This window comes from Haliotis asinina, chromosome 2, assembly GCF_037392515.1.
Source record: "Haliotis asinina isolate JCU_RB_2024 chromosome 2, JCU_Hal_asi_v2, whole genome shotgun sequence".
NCBI lineage: Eukaryota > Metazoa > Mollusca > Gastropoda > Lepetellida > Haliotidae > Haliotis > Haliotis asinina.
The window spans coordinates 98,134,986-98,154,176 of record NC_090281.1 but is presented as its reverse complement, the minus strand read 5'-3'; the positions used below and the strand labels follow the sequence as shown (position 1 = coordinate 98,154,176).

The 19,191-nt window shown below is 45.1% G+C and overlaps 1 protein-coding gene across 1 annotated transcript; it reads left to right on the top strand.

The window, feature by feature from the left end:
* The first annotated feature begins 12,504 nt into the window (after positions 1-12,504).
* Positions 12,505-12,993, top strand: LOC137272148 (uncharacterized). The gene has a single exon (XM_067804500.1). It carries the CDS (start codon positions 12,505-12,507, stop codon positions 12,991-12,993), a length of 489 nt encoding a protein of 162 aa, XP_067660601.1.
* The last annotated feature ends 6,198 nt before the right edge of the window (positions 12,994-19,191 follow it).

Below are 19,191 nucleotides of genomic sequence, written 5' to 3'. Positions count from 1 at the left end.
TTTTTTAATTCACAGGAATTGTGTACTTGTGCTCACGTTTCTTGTGAAAATATCTCTTCAAGTAAAGAATGTAAAATGCCATGTTCACATACTCCTCTTAGTACTGCTGAATGATACTTATGTAAATAATCATCAGAAAATTCAAAATGTAAAGTATAGGATGCTAAGTAACAAACCGATCTATGAAGTATACGCTGGAAAATTTGAAACAAAAACAAACAAACAACAAAACAACAACAACATTAAACATCTATGACCCCGTTTAAATACGTCATCACTGAAAGCACAACACAGTAATATAACACGTCGTCCTACCATACACTCTCCAAAATACCAGCCATGGTGGGCGAGCAGTGTAGGTGGTAGCTTGAAGATAATTGTAGCTTGAATGTAGGTAATACCATGTGGGTGGTACCATGTGGGTTACTGCAGTCTGGTGTAGGTGGTACCATGTGGGTTACTACAGTCTGGTGCAGGTGGTACCATGTGGATTACTGCAATCTAGTGTAGGTGGTACCATGTGAATTACTGCAGTCTGGGTGTGGGTGGTACCATGTGGGTTACTGCAGTCTGGGTGTGGGTGGTACCATGTGGGTTACTGCAGTCTGGTGTGGGTGGTACCATGTGGATTACTGCAGTCTGGGTGTGGGTGGTACCGTGTGGGTTACTGCAGTCTGGTGTAAGTGGTACCATGTGGGTTACTGCAGTCTGGGTGTAGGTAACACTATGTTGGATTACTGCAGTCTGGGTGTAGGTAATACCATGTGGGTTACTGCAGTCTGGGTGTAAGTGGTACCATGTGGACTACTGCAGTCTGGGTGTAGGTAATACCATGTGGATTACTGCAGTCTGGGTGTAGGTAATACCATGTGGATTACTGCAGTCTGGGTGTGGGTGGTACCATGTGGGTTACTGCAGTCTGGTGTAGGTAATACCATGTGGATTACTGCAGTCTGGTGTAGGTAATATCATGTGGGTTACTGAAGTCTGGTGTAGGTGGTACCATGTGCATTACTGCAGTCTGGTGTAGGTGGTACCATGTTGGTTACTGCAGTCTGGGTGTAGGTGGTATCATGTGGGTTACTGCAGTCTGGTGTAGGTGGTACCATGTGGGTTACTGCAGTCTGGTGCAGGTGGTACCATGTGGATTACTGCAGTCTGGTGTAGGTAATACCATGTGGGTTACTGCAGTCTGGTGTAGGTAATACCATGTGGATTACTGCAGTCTGGTGTAGGTAATATCATGTGGGTTACTGAAGTCTGGTGTAGGTGGTACCATGTGCATTACTGCAGTCTGGTGCAGGTGGTACCATGTGGATTACTGCAGTCTGGGTGTAGGTAATACCATGTGGGTTACTGCAGTCTGGTGTAGGTGGTGCCATGGGGGTTACTGCAGTCTGGTGTAGGTGGTACCATGTGGATTACTGCAGTCTGGGTGTGGGTGGTACCATGTGGGTTCTTGCAATCTGCTGTAGGTGGTACCGTGTGGATTACTGCAGTCTGGTGTAGGTGGTACCATGTGGGTTACTGCAGTCTAGGTGTAGGTGGTGCCATGTGGGTTCTTGCAGTCTGCTGTAGGTGGTACCGTGTGGATTACTGCAGTCTGGGTGTAGATAACACCATGAGGGTTACTGCAGTCTGGTGTAGGTGGTACCATGTGGATTACTGCAGTCTGGTGTAGGTGGTACCATGTGAATTACTGCAGTCTGGTGTAGGTGGTGCTATCTGCATTACTGCAGTCTGGTGTAGGTGGTACCATGTGAATTACTGCAGTCTGGGTGTAAGTGGCACCATGTGGGTTACTGCAGTCTGGGTGTAGGTAATACCATGTGGGTTACTGCAGTCTGGTGTAGGTGGTACCATGTGGATTACTGCAGTCTGGTGTAGGTGGTGCTATGTGCATTACTGCAGTCTGGTGTAAGAGGTACCATGTGGATTACTGCAGTCTGGGTGTAAGTGGTACCATGTGGGTTACTGCAGTCTGGGTGTAGGTAATACCATGTGGGTTACTGCAGTCTGGTGTAGGTGGTACCATGTGGGTTACTGCAGTCTGGTGTAGGTGGTACCATGTGGATTACTGCAGTCTGGGTGTAGGTAATACCATGTGGGCTACTGCAGTCTGGGTGTAAGTGGTACCATGTGGGCTACTGCAGTCTGGGTGTAGGTAATACCATGTGGGTTACTGCAGTCTGGTGTAGGTGGTGCAATGTGGGTTACTGCAGCCTTGCTGTAGGTGATACCACGTGGGTTCCTGCATTCAGGTGTAGGTGATACCATGGGGGTTACTGCAGTCTGGTGTGGGTGGTACCATGTGGGATACTGCAGTCTAGGTGTGGGTGATACCATGTGTGATACTGCGGTCTGGTGTAGGTGGTGCCATGTGGGTTACTGCAGTCTAGGTGTAGGTGGTACCATGTGGATTACTGCAGTCTGGGTGTAAGTGGTACCATGTGGATTACTGCAGTCTGGGTGTAGGTAATACCATGTGGATTACTGCAGTCTGGTGTAGGTGGTACCATGTGGGTTACTGTAGTCTGGGTGTAGGTAATACCATGTGGGTTACTGCAGTCTGGTGTAGGTGGTACCATGTGGATTACTGCAGTCTGGTGTAGGTGGTGCTATGTGCATTACTGCGGTCTGGTGTAAGAGGTACCATGTGGATTACTGCAGTCTTGGTGTAAGTGGTACCATGTGGGCTACTGCAGTCTGGGTGTAGGTAATACCATGTGGGTTACTGCAGTCTGGTGTAGGTTGTGCAATGTGGGTTACTGCAGCCTTGCTGTAGGTGATACCACGTGGGTTCCTGCATTCAGGTGTAGGTGATACCATGGGGGTTACTGCAGTCTGGTGTGGGTGGTACCATGTGGGATACTGCAGTCTGGGTGTGGGTGATACCATGTGTGATACTGCGGTCTGGTGTAGGTGGTGCCATGTGGGTTACTGCAGTCTAGGTGTAGGTGGTACCATGTGGATTACTGCAGTCTAGGTGTAGGTAATACCATGTCGGATACTGCAGTCTGGTGTAGGTGGTACCATGTGGGTTACTGCAGTCTGGTGTAGGTAATACCATGTCGGATACTGCAGTCTGGTGTAGGTGATACCATGTGGGTTCTTGCAGTCTGCTGTAGGTGGTACGGTGTAGGTTACTGCAGTCTAGGTGTAAGTGGTACCATGTGGGCTACTGCAGTCTGGGTGTAGGTAATACCATGTGGGTTACTGCAGTCTGGTGTAGGTGGTACAATGTGGGTTACTGCAGCCTTGCTGTAGGTGATACCACGTGGGTTCCTGCATTCAGGTGTAGGTGACACCATGGGGGTTACTGCAGTCTGGTGTGGGTGGTACCATGTGGGATACTGCAGTCTGGGTGTGGGTGATACCATGTGTGATACTGCGGTCTGGTGTAGGTGGTGCCATGTGGGTTACTGCAGTCTAGGTGTAGGTGGTACCATGTGGATTACTGCAGTCTAGGTGTAGGTAATACCATGTCGGATACTGCAGTCTGGTGTAGGTGGTACCATGTGGGTTACTGCAGTCTGGTGTAGGTAATACCATGTCGGATACTGCAGTCTGGTGTAGGTGATACCATGTGGGTTCTTGCAGTCTGCTGTAGGTGGTACGGTGTAGGTTACTGCAGTCTAGGTGTAAGTGGTACCATGTGGGTTACTGCAGTGTCGGTGTGGGTGATACCATGTGGGATACTGCGGTCTGGTGTAGGTGGTGCCATGTGGGTTACTGCAGTCTAGGTGTAGGTGGTACCATGTGGATTACTGCAGTCTAGGTGTAGGTAATACCATGTCGGATACTGCAGTCTGGTGTAGGTGGTACCATGTGGGTTACTGCAGTCTGGTGTAGGTAATACCATGTCGGATACTGCAGTCTGGTGTAGGTGATACCATGTGGGTTCTTGCAGTCTGCTGTAGGTGGCACGGTGTAGGTTACTGCAGTCTAGGTGTAAGTGGTACCATGTGGGTTACTGCAGTGTCGGTGTGGGTGATACCATGTGGGATACTGCAGTCTGGTGTAGGTGGTACCATGTGGGATACTGCAGCCTGGCGTAGGTGGTACAATGTGGGTTACTGCAGCCTTGCTGTAGTTGATACCATGTGGGTTACTGCAGTCAGGTGTAGGTGGTGCCATGGGGGTTCCTGCAGTCTGGGTGTTGGTGGTGCCATGTGGGTTACTGCTGTCTGGTGTAGGTGATACCATGTGGGTTCCTGCAGTCTGGTGTAGGTGTTGCCATGGGGGTTACTGCAGTCTAGGTGTGGGTGTTACCATGGGGGTTACTGCAGTCTGGTGTAGGTGGTACCATGGGGGTTACTGCAGTCTGGTGTAGGTGGTGCCATGTGGGTTACTGCAGTCTGGGTGTAGGTGTTACCATGGGGGTTACTGCAGTCTAGGTGTAGGTGTTACCATGGGGGTTACTGAAGTCTGGTGTAGGTGGTGCCATGTGGGTTACTGCAGTCTGGTGTAGGTGGTACCATGGGGGTTACTGCAGTCTGGTGTAGGTGGTACCATGTGGGTTACTGCAGTCTAGGTGTAAGTGTTACCATGGGGGTTACTGCAGTCTGGTGTAGGTGGTGCCATGGGGGTTACTGCAGTCTAGGTGTAGGTGGTGCCATGTGGGTTACTGCAGTCTGGTGTAGGTGGTACCATGTGGATTACTGCAGTCTAGGTGTAGGTGGTGGCATGTGGGTTACTGCAGTCTGGGTGTAGGTGGTACCGTGTGGATTACTGCAATCTAGGTGTAGGTGGTGCCATGTGGGTTTCTGCAGTCTGGGTGTAAGTGGTGCCATGTGGGTTACTGCAGTCTAGGTGTAGGTGGTGCCATGTGGTTTACTGCAGTCTAGGTGTAGGTGGTACCATGTGGGTTACTGCAGTCTGGTGTAGGTGGTACCATGGGGGTTACTGCAGTCTGGTGTAGGTGGTACCATGGGGGTTACTGCAGTCTGGTGTAGGTGATACCATGGGAGTTACTGCAGTCTGGTGTAGGTGATACCATGTGGGTTACTGCAGTCTGGTGTAGGTGGTACCATGTGGGTTACTGCAGTCTAGGTGTAGGTGTACCATGTGGGTTACTGCAGTCTAGGTGTAGGTGGTACCATGTGGGTTACTGCAGTCTAGGTGTAGGTGGTACCATGTGGGTTACTGCAGTCTGGTGTAGGTGGTACCATGGGGGTTACTGCAGTCTGGTGTAGGTGGTACCGTGTGGATTACTGCAGTCTAGGTGTAGGTGGTGCCATGGGGGTTACTGCAGTCTGGTGTAGGTGGTACCGTGTGGATTACTGCAGTCTAGGTGTAGGTGGTACCATGTGGGTTACTGCAGTCTAGGTGTAGGTGGTACCATGTGGGTTGCTGCAGTCTAGGTGTAGGTGGTACCATGTGGATTACTGCAGTCTGGTGTAGGTGGTACTATGTGGGTTACTGCAGTCTAGGTGTAAGTGGTACCATGGGGGTTACTTCAGTCTGGTGTAGGTGTTACCATGGGGGTTACTGCAGTCTGGTGTAGGTGGTGCCATGTGGGTTACTGCAGTCTGGTGTAGGTGGTACCTAGTGGATTACTGCAGTCTAGGTGTAGGTGGTGCCATGTGGGTTACTGCAGTCTGGGTGTAAGTGGTACCATGTGGGTTACTGCAGTCTAGGTGTAGGTGGTGCCATGGGGTTACTGCAGTCTAGGTGTAGGTGGTACCATGTGGGTTACTGCAGTCTGGTGTAGGTGGTACCATTTGGGTTACGGCAGTCTAGGTGTAAGTGGTTCCATGGGGGTTACTGCAGTCTGGTGTAAGTGGTACCGTGTGGATTACTGCAGTCTAGGTGTAGGTGGTACCATGTGGGTTACTGCAGTCTAGGTGTAGGTGGTACCATGTGGGTTGCTGCAGTCTGGTGTAGGTGTTACCATGGGGGTTACTGCAGTCTGGTGTAGGTGGTGCCATGTGGGTTACTGCAGACTGGTGGAGGTGGTACCTAGTGGATTACTGAAGTCTAGGTGTAGGTGGTGCCATGTGGGTTACTGCAGTCTGGGTGTAAGTGGTACCATGTGGGTTACTGCAGTCTAGGTGTAGGTGGTACCATGTGGGTTACTGCAGTCTGGGTGTAGGTGGTACCATGTGGGTTACTGCAGTCTGGTGTAGGTGGTACGATGTGGGTTACTGCAGTCAGGTGTAGGTGATACCATGGGGGTTACTGCAGTCTGGTGTAGGTGGTACCATGGGGGTTACTGCAGTCAGGTGTAGGTGATACCATGGGGGTTACTGCAGTCTGGTGTAGGTGATACCATGGGGTTACTGCAGTCAGGTGTAGGTGATACCATGGGGGTTACTTCAGTCTGGTGTAGGTGTTACCATGGGGGTTACTGCAGTCTGGTGTAGGTGGTGCCATGTGGGTTACTGCAGTCTGGTGTAGGTGGTACCTAGTGGATTACTGCAGTCTAGGTGTAGGTGGTGCCATGTGGGTTACTGCAGTCTGGGTGTAAGTGGTACCATGGGGGTTACTGCAGTCTAGGTGTAGGTGGTACCATGGGGGTTACTGCAGTCTAGGTGTAGGTGGTACCATGTGGGTTACTGCAGTCTGGTGTAGGTGGTACCATTTGGGTTACGGCAGTCTAGGTGTAGGTGGTACCATGGGGGTTACTGCAGTCTGGTGTAAGTGGTACCGTGTGGATTACTGCAGTCTAGGTGTAGGTGGTACCATGTGGGTTACTGCAGTCTTGTGTAGGTGGTACCATGTGGGTTACTGCAGTCTAGGTGTAGGTGGTAGCATGTGGGTTACTGCAGTCAGGTGTAGGTGTTACCATGGGGGTTACTGCAGTCTGGTGTAGGTGGTACCATGGGGGTTTTTGCAGTCAGGTGTAGGTGATACCATGGGGGTTTCTTCAGTCTGGTGTAGGTGGTACCACGTGGGTTCCTGCAGTGAGGTGTAGGTGATACCATGGGGATTGCTGCAGTCTGGTGTAGGTGATACCATGTGGGTTACTGCAGTCTGGTGTAGGTGGTACCATGTGGGTTACTGCAGTCAGGTGTAGGTGTACCATGTGGGTTACTGCAGTCTGGTGTAGGTGGTACCATTGGGGTTACTGCAGTCTGGTGTAGGTGGTACCATGTGGGTTACTGCAGTCTAGGTGTAGGTGGTAGCATGTGGGTTACTGCAGTCAGGTGTAGGTTGTGCCATGTGGGTTGCTGCAGTCTGGTGTAGGTGGTATCATGGGGGTTACTGCAGTCTGGTGTAGGTGTTACGATGGGGGTTACTGCAGTCTGGTGTAGGTGTTACCATGGGGGTTTCTGCAGTCTGGTGTAGGTGTTACCATTGGGGTTGCTGCAGTCTGGTGTAGGTGGTACCTTTTGGGTTACTGCAGTCTGGTGTAGGTGGTACCATGTGGGTTACTGCAGTCTAGGTGTAAGTGGTACCATGGGGGTTACTGCAGTCTGGTGTAGGTGGTGCTATGTGGGTTACTGCAGTCTGGGTGTAGGTGGTACCATGTGGGTAACTGCAGTCTGGTGTAGGTGGTACCATGTGGGTTACTGCAGTGTGGTATAGGTGGTGCCATGGGGGTTACTGCAGTCTGGTGTAGGTGGTACCATGTGGGTTACTGCAGTGGGTGTTACCATGTGGGTTACTGCAGTCTGTGTGCAGGTGATACCTTGTCTAGAAAATAGCAACCCAGTAGAAACATATCGGTACTACATTTAGATGTTATGCCTTTGAGAGGAGCAAGAGACTGTGTGATGCTGAAAGCGTCAATTACATTAAAGAACACAATTTCAAAGATCTCTTATCATAATTATATCTTTGTAACTCAGTTTTGACATATCCCCAGTTTAGAATTCTTCTCTGTCTTGATTCATATTATCAGATTGCGTTTATTTCTAATTCACACTGCTGAAAGTACCTCCTTTGTACCAAGATTGGAGCTGTATGTTTTGTTCATACGTTTGTATTTCTATTCATTTTTCTACACATTTGGAAACAACTACAAAAACTCATATGAGCTAAAGGATTTTATATGCCTTGAAATTATACCAGTGTCTTTAGTGTAGACATGTGCTGTCCCTACCTAACGTGACACCTTAAAACCTTTGACCCAAATAGAAATGAAAGGAAATGAGCTTATAATGCCACATTTTATCTCGATGTTTACCGATTTTCGAAATCTTAAGAACCCTTGTACAGACAGTGAGTTTGTGTAAAAATAAATCTGAAAAAGGCATTTAATTTCCACGTAAGTCTCCAAGCACCTGGGTCGCTAGCCACAGACTGTCATTGTGGTAAAGTCCTCACGTAAGAGATGACACGCGGAACTACATTTTAATTCCGTCGACAATTCACCTGCGGCCCTGTCAACTCAGGGGACAAGTTGGCAAGGCAAGATACTGTTTACCCAGCGACAGACTCAAGCACCCTGATTGCGCACAGGAAATCATCAGTGTGACCTTTCAATTGACGCCCTGACCTTTGAAAGAAAACAGCAATTTGCACCTGTCGGGCGTTCCATTCACCATCTCGACGGCAACACAATGGGGCCCAAGGGGGGAAACGGGAGGGGAGGGGGCGGTGGTGAACACTCAACTGACGGCGCGTGGGAGCGGGATGAGACAGGGGAAGTGTCGCACGAGGGGTGGATGTGTTTGATTCTGAGGGTGTTTATTCAGTTTATTGAGGTTTTACGGTCACGTGTTAACGGGTTGTTAGGTAAGGGTGCAACAACATATACAAATGTTTGTTATCAACAGAGGTAAATGATGGATCCAGTAGTTAAAAGGGGTGCTTCAAATTTACGATTTCTTTTTGCACTTCAGTATATACGGGATGAAATTTGGCAAATACATGCGAGACGCTGCAGCTGTTCCCCTTTTTTCTTCCCATGACTATATTGAGCCTGTACGTTAAGCCGTGCATTCATTGTGCTCAATATATTGTCATTCGTGACCCCACGTCAAACTTGAATAGAAAGCGACTTTTATACCGAAACTGACTAACATACCGATTTACCAACGTATACAAAATGTATATACGTTATGACTGAACACGAACATTTACAAAAGTATAAAATGTATATGCTTTGAAAAAATCCATAATAAAATAACCTTTTTCATATTTTTTCAGACATCGCCAGGTCAAGGAAAGCTATTCCGAAGTTATACGCCGTCTATATGGAGATCAAGTGATATGTCCGTCATCAGACTTAGAATCTGGGAGATCAAGTACATCATCTAGACCATCTCACTTTCCTCATGAGTGAGAGAGTGAGTGACTTTAGGTTTACGCCACACAGAGCAATGTTCCAACGGTTACTATATGACAGCGGTAGGATAATCCAGCGATCAACAGCATAAGCATCGATTTGACCAGCTTTCCCCCATAAAGTCGCCTGTTATGGGGTTACTGAAGGCCTTCCTCGTGAGATGTAGATAGGTACATATTCTACTGGTTCCAACTCTTTGCATCACTTGCTTGATAACGGTATCAGGTGTTAGAATCTACACCGAAAGGTCGATAATATTGTAATAAAGAAATTGACCATCCATATAGAATTTGGCTTTACTTTATCTTTACAACTTCTAAAATGCTTCTCAAAGAACATTTTTCTGATTCTGGAGGAAAACCAAGTTCTATGGATAGTCAACTTCTTTATTGCTGTGAATGCCACGTGTCGGTGTAGATGCTGAAACCGTTAACAAGCTGGTTCCTCTGAAAGAAGTTACTCTGATTAAGTTTAAAATACCAGAAGTCGCACCAACTTATTGAAACGCTGTGAATCGGTAATGTAAATGGTAAATGTGATGGTCAGTTGCGTCAGTGAGTCTGACAGGACGGTAAGTAGCCGAGTAGATATAGATTTGGTTTGAAGATGGTGACCCGCTTTTAACTTGGATATGGGTGCACTTTCTGAAATACATAAAGCGTGGCTGAAAGCTTTCCTGTTATTTTGGACAATAATATGAGCTCCACACATTGTAATAAGCTCCACACACTGCAGTAATGTGAGAAACGGAGTATGAAAAGCTATGTAATGCCAGTAAACATGTGATAAGATGTTACTCCAAACTTTAATTTTTACCAATATATCAGTTATTCTAGAAAATGCGATTACTGAAAGAGTTTGTTTCATTTGAAATCACTCGTATATTTGGTACCAAGTTAATCACATGCGGTTTAAATGAATATTTTGCCTTTACTACATCTGGTTATAGAGTCTTTTCACTCAAATAACTTCATTTAAAGTAACTATTAAGAGAGAAGGTGAACCGGGACCAGGAAATTAACAAATTCATACCTTGCACACCAGATGGTTGAACATCAGTCTACTGTATAACTGACACCTATTTGTATATTCGGAAATACCTACGACCCTGAAACAGCACTGAGTTCGTCAGAACCAAACACGCCCCATTGACAGGCTGCTTGATTGATGGACGCGGTGCAACAGGTAGGCAACAGGTGGGAGGATGGAGAAATGGAGAGAGGAGCGTTACAAAGGGAGAGGAGGGGGAATCGGACAGAAAAAAAATCAAAAACAACAAAACATACCACCTGTCTTCCGGGCGCGCTCCCGGCTTTGTGTTACCTGGGAACAACCCTTGACTACTATATCGAATAATTGCACTTCATTCTTGCCTAAGTTCCTAGCTTCTTTTCACTCGTTTAATAATGAAATGGATTATTACAATGTAAGTCTAAAACAGGATATGGTTGCATGCTCACATAGTCGAGTTGGTGTAATAAAATATATCTTAACAATTCATTTTAAGGTGTAACGTCGTATGAATTATTCATGTGGGGAATTGTTATTTATTTGTCTGTTACTTTGACACACGCTGTGTGCTGCAGTCTGATTCCAGACGGGTATTGCCCGGGGGAACTTACACCCAACATGGTGGAAAAGGAGTGGCGTCTTCTTCACACCTCTAGCTGACGTACAGCAGGAATGTCATTCTTGAGCACAAGTGCAAGAAACTGGGAAAAGGTTTAGAAAATATATACTGACCGATAACAGTCTGTAATGAGTTTTGTTTATATAGAGAAGTAATGTACATTGCAAATATATCAAATTGTGTGCCCAAGTCGCGCAATTAGGTTAGTCTGTCTCACAGTCCCTGAACCATATCATTTTCCCTTCATAGTGCTTATGTGAAATATGTGAAATACAAGGAATAGCATAGTAGATAATTTGGTACATTATTGTGTAAACTTGTACATTATTGTCATTATTATGTAAACTTGTACACACGACTTGGGTGACGGGGGCATCTTATATTATATATGATTTGTTGTTATATTCACCTTTGTCCTCTGTCTTTATTCACACGAGTAGGTTTCTGCACAAAGGTCACCATACAAGATGAGGCGTCATACATACATTCGGTTGGTTATTCGTTGTTGGTGTTTATCTTTCAATTTGAAACATATCCACCAAGGTAGCAATGAATGATTGAACACGTATGTTTTTTTTCCAGCCAAAAGAATGTGGTTCCTCCGTTTGCAGTCCCCTGAATACCAAACAGGATGGATTTGAGATTTAGCCTCCAAATGTTGTAGTGAAAGGTGTTCAAAATTAGACCAACCAGTGGAATTTCAAAATAGACACATACAATCATTTCGTTTTCGTTAACACATATTTCACAAAGACTATTGTCGATTAACTTCATCTTAAACAATTCGTTTTTGGTTTTGTGTTTTGTTTTGTTTTTTCTTTGACGTAGTTCAGAAAAATGAAGAAGTTAAAGTGTTCACAATGACTGAGGCAAGGATCTGTTTAATGTTTCACTAATCTGTATGCCCGTTGTGTATTACCTTCAGACACTGGTGTATCATCATGTGAGATGTGAAGAAGGCTATCTAGTTAAACTGACCTGCACTTTATCGATGCTGATATTAATGAGGAAAATGCTGATACGGGCAGGAGTTTTATATACATCTAACCTCCCCCTTTCTTCACCTGGCTTTACTTAAGTGAAGGCATTTTAGTATCATGTTATTTGATGTTGTGACATGTCGGTAAACATTTATCATCTTTTGACCACTGTATATAACAGAGGATATATCCCTAATTTAGTTCTTCTTGTCCAGTTAATGGGAACTTGTTTGAGTGACATTTTAGAAGTGGAGGTGTACAAACATGACAAATTGTTATGGATAAGAACAACTTCCTTATCGCGTGATTGCGTTGATTCTTGTACCGTTGTCAAGCAGGAATGATGCATAATAATTGAAGCCACACTGTCAACACTGTATATATATATGGTTTTCTTAGTGTGTGTGTGTGTGTGTGTGTGTGTGTGTGTGTGTGTGTGTATAGACCGGCGTCATCTCTACATTGACCAGAAGAGCCAAAACATCTGCTCAACTAATCTACATGAGGAAATTAAAACACCTGAGGAAAGTCTTTGTAGAACGTAACCACTACCGCCTGAAATAGTCAACCGAACCATTGAAGCCACACTGTCAACCCCTACCAAAAGACCTAAACTAGCATCAGCCCCAATCAAGATATCCATTCCCTACGTTGGAAAAATGTCGCATCAGATCAGCCGGCTCTTGAAACAACAAGCTAACATTGACACAACCTTCTCAGCGTCCCCCAGCCTCAACAACCTCCTCCATGCCAACGGAAGAAAACAACCCACTGTCAACAACAACAACCCGAAATGTGTTATATATAAAATAAACTGTGATTGTGGAAAAAGCTACATTGGTGAAACATCACAACCCATCAAAACCCGAGTCAATGAACATCGCACCTCTGTTACTAATTCGGGCAGTAAATCAGCCATCTCGGACCACATCAAAGAAAACCCTAATCATCAAATAGAGTGGTCTGACATCACAATCCTAGCCAACAACCAAACGGACTTCACCAAACGCAAGCTCACCGAAGCCATTCACATCACACGTCACAAGCCCACCATCAACCATGACCAAGGATATTTCATTCAATCTTCTTATGATGCACTCCTCTACCAAGCCCAATCAACTGTAGAAACATCTCATCCTCCACTGTAATTCCTTCATTGTAACCCCATTATATACATACATACATACTTGACAACGGTACAAGAATCTGTATCGAAACGTCGCAATCACACAATAAAGAAGTTGCTATCCATAACAATTTGTCCTATCAGTTAATGGGAAGTTTTGCTTACTCGTAATACACATTTACAAAATCGAAGGTGAATTTTTTCAGGCGCGTACGTTAATTAAGTAAAGTGAATTAAAGTGCCTCAGTTCCCCAACTGTTGCTGTTGAAACCACGTAAAGTCAAATAGGTTTATTGTACAAACAGCCTCATGTCCACATACAAGTGTGTTATGTATACATATAAATAGCACACTGTTACATACAGGAATAGATACACCCTTGAAGCAGTTAATTTCTTTTGACAAGTGCATGCATGTTTAATATATAGTGAACGATTTAAACGTGAGATAAAGGCTTTCATCGGTGGCATCCGTATCAAATGATCTTCAATATATATTTCTTTCGAAGATCGATATAAAATGGTCGAACAAACAAACAAACAGTGAATTTCAATTTCTGTTTCTTATTATCTTTCAATGGAAAGCGAAACTGTTGTCGCATGTAAGACTTGAACCGCAGATATTGGCAATGATCAACGACACAGGTAATGCTTGAGCTGCACAGACCAGGTTATGAAGCAGGTGTCACAGGTAAGACTTGAACTGCACGGGCCAGGCTATGAAGAGGGTGTCACAGGTAAGACTTGAACTGAACATGCCAGGTTATGAAGAAGGTGTTACGGGTAATACTTGAACTGAACAGACCATGTTATGAAGCAGGTGTCACAGGTAAGGTTTGAGCTGTACGGGCCGGATTAGCGAAGTTGTGCCACAGGTAAAGCTTTAGCTACACAGGCCGGGTTAGCGAAGTTGTGTCACAGGTAAGGCTTGAGCTACATGGGCCGGGTTAGCGAAGTTGTGCCACAGGTAAGGCTTTAGTTGTACGGGCCGGGTTAGCAAAGTTGTGTCACAGGTAAGGCTTGAGCTACACGGACCGGGTTAGCGAAGTTGTGTCATAGGTACGTTTTGAACTGTACAGGCCAGGTTATGAAGCATCTGTCATAGGTAAGGCTTGAACTGCACAGCCCGTGGGTCTTCTCAGACCATGAGACAGACCTTTGTCTAGTATTAGCAGTGGATGCCTCAAGTTTCGAAAGTCCAGGTGTCGGGAATTTCTGTTGCTCCTTTAGACAACAGACATGGCTACTGTACGATATCATTCGTTCATTTGGGGTGTTATTAACTTGAAACTTATCCGCATCGTCTTGAATAAGGGGATAGCCTACATTATTCTGTGTATTCAGGTTTAGGGGAGTTTGGTTAAGCAAGGTTTGACAAGGTATACCTCGCCTTATACCGAATGACTACGCCAGTTACCAATCCTAAGATTTATTGTTATACATACAACCTTCACAGAGTGGTTTGTCTAATTTTCTCACGTGCACACGGGGACTTAAAAACCTGAGAGACTATCCAGTTCAATATGTGAGTATTCCAGCCCTTCATCACAGCGGTCGACATGCAACAAGACTTGAGCACATGGTGTTCTCGTAGCTTGGCTTCCGGAGGTGCGTGGAGTTCACAGCACTGTATCCACATAGTGATCAGACAGGCGTTCTGTGTACTCTCCACATCGCCGAACTCCACATTCCGCACATCCTCACGTAAATATGAAAATGCCAAGTGGCTGGAGAGATATGGCCCCCCATAGAGCGTTGGCCAGGCTGGCGGATATATATGTTTCCGGTTTAATATAAGCGTGTAAATGGGATTTAGGAAGGTATATATAGTACGGAAGTCATAAAAGGTCTTGTCAGGAGTTGAGTTGGTTTGTTCTGACTCAAAGGGGATTACAGGCATGTGTGTTTTCACACTGTCCAGTGGACAAATGGGTTGGCATTCACAGATGTGTATAGGTGATCTGTGACCAGAATAGACTAGCGCCGCTATGCTGAACCATGTTTGGCGGGTTCAGTCGCTCGCACGCGTGTGCGTGATCGTGTGCATTTGTCTTTTTTGTGTGTGCGTGTGTGAGCGCGCGTGCGTGCAATAACAAAGCGTTCAGCGAGGTTGGCCACCCAACCCACAAGGTCACCTATTTCTTGTGCATGTGGCCAATACCAACATGGGATGGAATGGAATGGGAATAAAGATAAGACTGAAGTATAGCGACCCTGGGAGCCGACAGTAATTATGAACATTCAGTATCATGTTGTACTGGTATCTAATGCCATAATACCGATGATCTCCAGATATTCATTTGGTGTATGAGTCTTAAAACAGTTTTGGCAGAAACAAATGACAATGAAATGATTTTAGAGACGTCACTGATTGTGGGTTTCCGGTTTTGGAGTTATGTCATGACGACCAGCCTTAAGGATAACAGTCCACGACATGGAGGTAGTGTGCGCCTACAGACATGGCTATGGTGTCGGTGAGACACCTGGACCAACAGATAGCCAGGCCATGCTAGTCGGATGTCCCTAGATCCGGCTATGGCCGGACCTATATCTGGGTTTGCGTCTCTTTGGCCTGGGACCTGTGGATGTTTGTTTGAATCTGATATTTGTTCCGATTGTTGTCAATACAGACGTATTGCATGAGTATGATTTTAAACCGAAGTTAGTGTAGTGATTGCAACAGTCACTAATCTGACAGAAGGCTCTTGTTCGACTCCCTACATAAATGAAATGTTGGAGGACCATTTCTCCTGTGGAGCCCACCAGGGTAACTACAAGTAGCTCCAGTCATATTAGCAGTGAGGGGAACCCATGCTGACGACCTGACCGCCCCGTTCAGGTCTGATCTGTGTTTGATCCACAGTTTATCCTGGGATATGAAGAACGTTTCTCAAAACTTTCACAAAGACCGTGCGATTGTGATTACATAACGCAGAACACTGATTCGAAAGAAACATTTCATTCCACGCAGTAAGCTGATACACAACTGCACGTGTTGGGATTCTGGAGGACGATAAGATCTGTGTGACCAATGTTCCAAGATTTACATGTCACCAGTACATAACTGCGGTGTAAAATAATATTCACCCACTCATCTTAAGTACCACTGCTGGGCCATTACAATGATGCTTTACTACTTTTCCAAGACGTGTCACTTTTTACAATTCAAACGTGAAAATACGTCTCTTTTTCCAAATGAAACAATACAAAATGCTTCTTCAGATGTGAGAATTATTTATCTGTACCAATGCAAAAAGGTTCCCACATCTATTGCTACCAAACAGAACGTGTTTTCTGGAGGGCCTTACAAATAACTTTGTTCACGCCACCCACGAGTGGCCCATATCATCTTCAACGCTGACATTAGAGGGCCACCCCCAAGACAGAGCTCCCCCTCCCCACCACACCCCCTTGATTGACAACATGACGGAAGTTGTGAGCGGTGAAACAACATCTTGTTAGTGCGTCGATAAAACACTGTTTCTCTGACGCCAGATTTTGACATTTTTCTCCCCAAATTTGACAGAGGAGTGTGGAAACATTCAGCGCGGGGGAGTCATGCATTTGCACTTAGCATCTTCCAAACAAAGAATCTTTACTCTCCATCCAGTCTGTCGCGAGTGGATTTGAACTGCAATATTTGTATAATTGATTGTTAGGGGGTCTCTCTTAAACGACATTATGATGTGAGGGTGATATATTTGTGTTGTTCGGCCGACAACACACTTAGAAGGCAAATACAGTTCATTTACCCCCAAGTCAAATCTATACACTGTAAATGTTCCAAAAATGAGAGAAGACTCCAAGTACGAGAGAATTTATGGGAATTTACCGGAGTTTTCCCGGAGTTTTCCCACTGGTAAACAGATTGCATGAATGACTGATGATTAATCATTAGTTCTCTTCGAGTGCAGATTCGAACTTGGATCTTTATCATATGAAGCGAACGTTTCACCATCTGTGTTGGTTAAGTTAAAAACATATTATCAATAATATTTTAATATCAATATATCAAAATGATGTTTCAATTGTTGTGCATGCTGCGGCGTGACCTACTTTACTGACCTACTTTAATCTGATGTTCCCATGACATATTTATTGGTTTTTGCGTGTTGGTTTTGTTGTTGTTTCCCCCATAACCCTGCACCAATGTTAGCTCTCGTGGTTAGTGTAAGGGTCAGAACAGATCCTAGTGGAGACATTGATCCTGATCGTGGTTCTCGCTCTGACATGCATGTAAACTACCCAATACCATCTCTCATACAGTCGAGTGCTGGACGGTATCATTTTGCCTATGACTTTCCACCCAGATGTGAAACTTTGAGCTAAACGACGGTGGTACCTGAAGCTGTGTGCGAGCGAGCGAGCCAGTGACTGATGAGGAAGGAAAGACCCCATGACACTACAAGCAGATCATCCTCTGTATAGTCTCCAAGGTACATGTTCCGGTAAATCTCACGATTGTCGATTATCCATCTCGGTTCGGCCTGATAATAGTATTACCTCCCTTTACTGGCTTTGTATGTGAGAAAAACACGTGTATATGATACTGAAATTCCTGGGACCACAACTATGGGTTGTGGACATCGATCAGCAGATCCTCCCTGGTCATTCTGTCTAGCGATCTGCAGAGAGAGGAGTTAAACAGCCAGTCATCCATAATAAAACAGCATGTAGCGCCATGAAAGTCTGCGAATCAGCATGTAACGCCATGGAAGACTACAAAACCTGAAAAGACGCGTCTATCTCAAACAAAGTGATATTCCACAAAGTACATTCTGTCACACTACGTATGACCTTGACACATGAGGAACCACACGGAAGCATTTGGGTAGAATCGTCGGACCTGGCGGAAAACACCAACAGCCTAGCATGCAGTGTCAGCTCGTATCCAAACCATACCTAACGTGTGTTTGTAATACCACAGCTAACGACAGTTTTGTGCACGTGTTTATTTTCTACAACAAAATAATCATTTGAACAAATCTGACGATAGAGCAGCGATTGTACGTGCGTTAACCCACACTCCTGTCCGCCGCCCCTGCATTGATTTGGGAGTGGCAGTTCCTGCCGCGATAACGACACCTATGTGCTGTGTTTTCTTTATTGAAATTTAAAATATTTACTGTTGTCTGTCTCACAATTTGATGCACCGCACACGACCGGGAAGATAGGCTACAGGGATTATGTGTCGTTCTTCCCGTTCGCTTAGCATAACTGACGGCTCGTTCAACATCACAAGGTTGAGATGTCAAGCACATTAGATTAATGATGTTTATAGAAAATCGCCACTGATTCTCAATTATATTGTATGTATTTAAGCCTAAAAGTCTAAACTCACTAACATCTCACAGTTTCACAGTCCCCGAACCATATTATTTTCCCTACAGCCGCGGACTCCGTATAAGCACTAAATTAACGAAGTCAGGTTCCCTGGCTCCTTTTCATTTTAAATGGTTTGGTCCTTAGTATCATATATATATAATACTTAGTCAGAGATTAAGCGTTAACCTTTCGAATATATTGAGCTGTTTGAGTGTGTTGTGACCGGAGAAGCATATATTTTGTAATTCACATTTCGAACTGACATTTCAGGTAGCTAATTGAACGCCTTATAAATCAGGAGAAAATTATCCGTGACTCGGGAGAAATGCTTCGCAACGGAACCAAATCTACGAATGTGAATGGCCTGTTCCTGAAAGCGACTGTAGCGCTACGACAGACGTAAGTCTATATTAAGTATGGGAGTTACGATCATTGTAGCGCTGAGGTCGCTTTGAGGATAGGGCCCAGGTTATCATGGTGACGCATGCGCTTTTGTACACTAGCACTTAGGGAAACTGTTTGCGGCTGTAAATCTGTGGAATTAAGGTGTCTAACTGCAGAATTCACGCGACTCACGTATCACTCGAAGTCGGACAATGACCCACTTTTATTCCACGAAATTTGTTCCGATATTATATCTTGGTTGCTAATGTGAATATATGTATTGAGGCCAGAATGGAATCTCTATCTCCAGGGATCATTTACATGACACATGCTCTTTCCTATAATGTTCTTAGAGTATCAGATATATCAAGATATTTTCTTTGTTTAGCAAATCTGCCCTCCACAGTTACGCATAAATCTAAGCACGGTTTCGAGTATGTATTGACAAGTTATCTGTCAGCTAGGATCATCAAATATCTGTTTCATACAGATAAAAGATAAAAAGAAATACT

Coding starts and splice junctions, on each gene's coding strand:
- LOC137272148 (XM_067804500.1), top strand. CDS start 12,505: ATGTCGCATCAGATCAGCCGGCTCTTGAAACAACAAGCTAACATTGAC.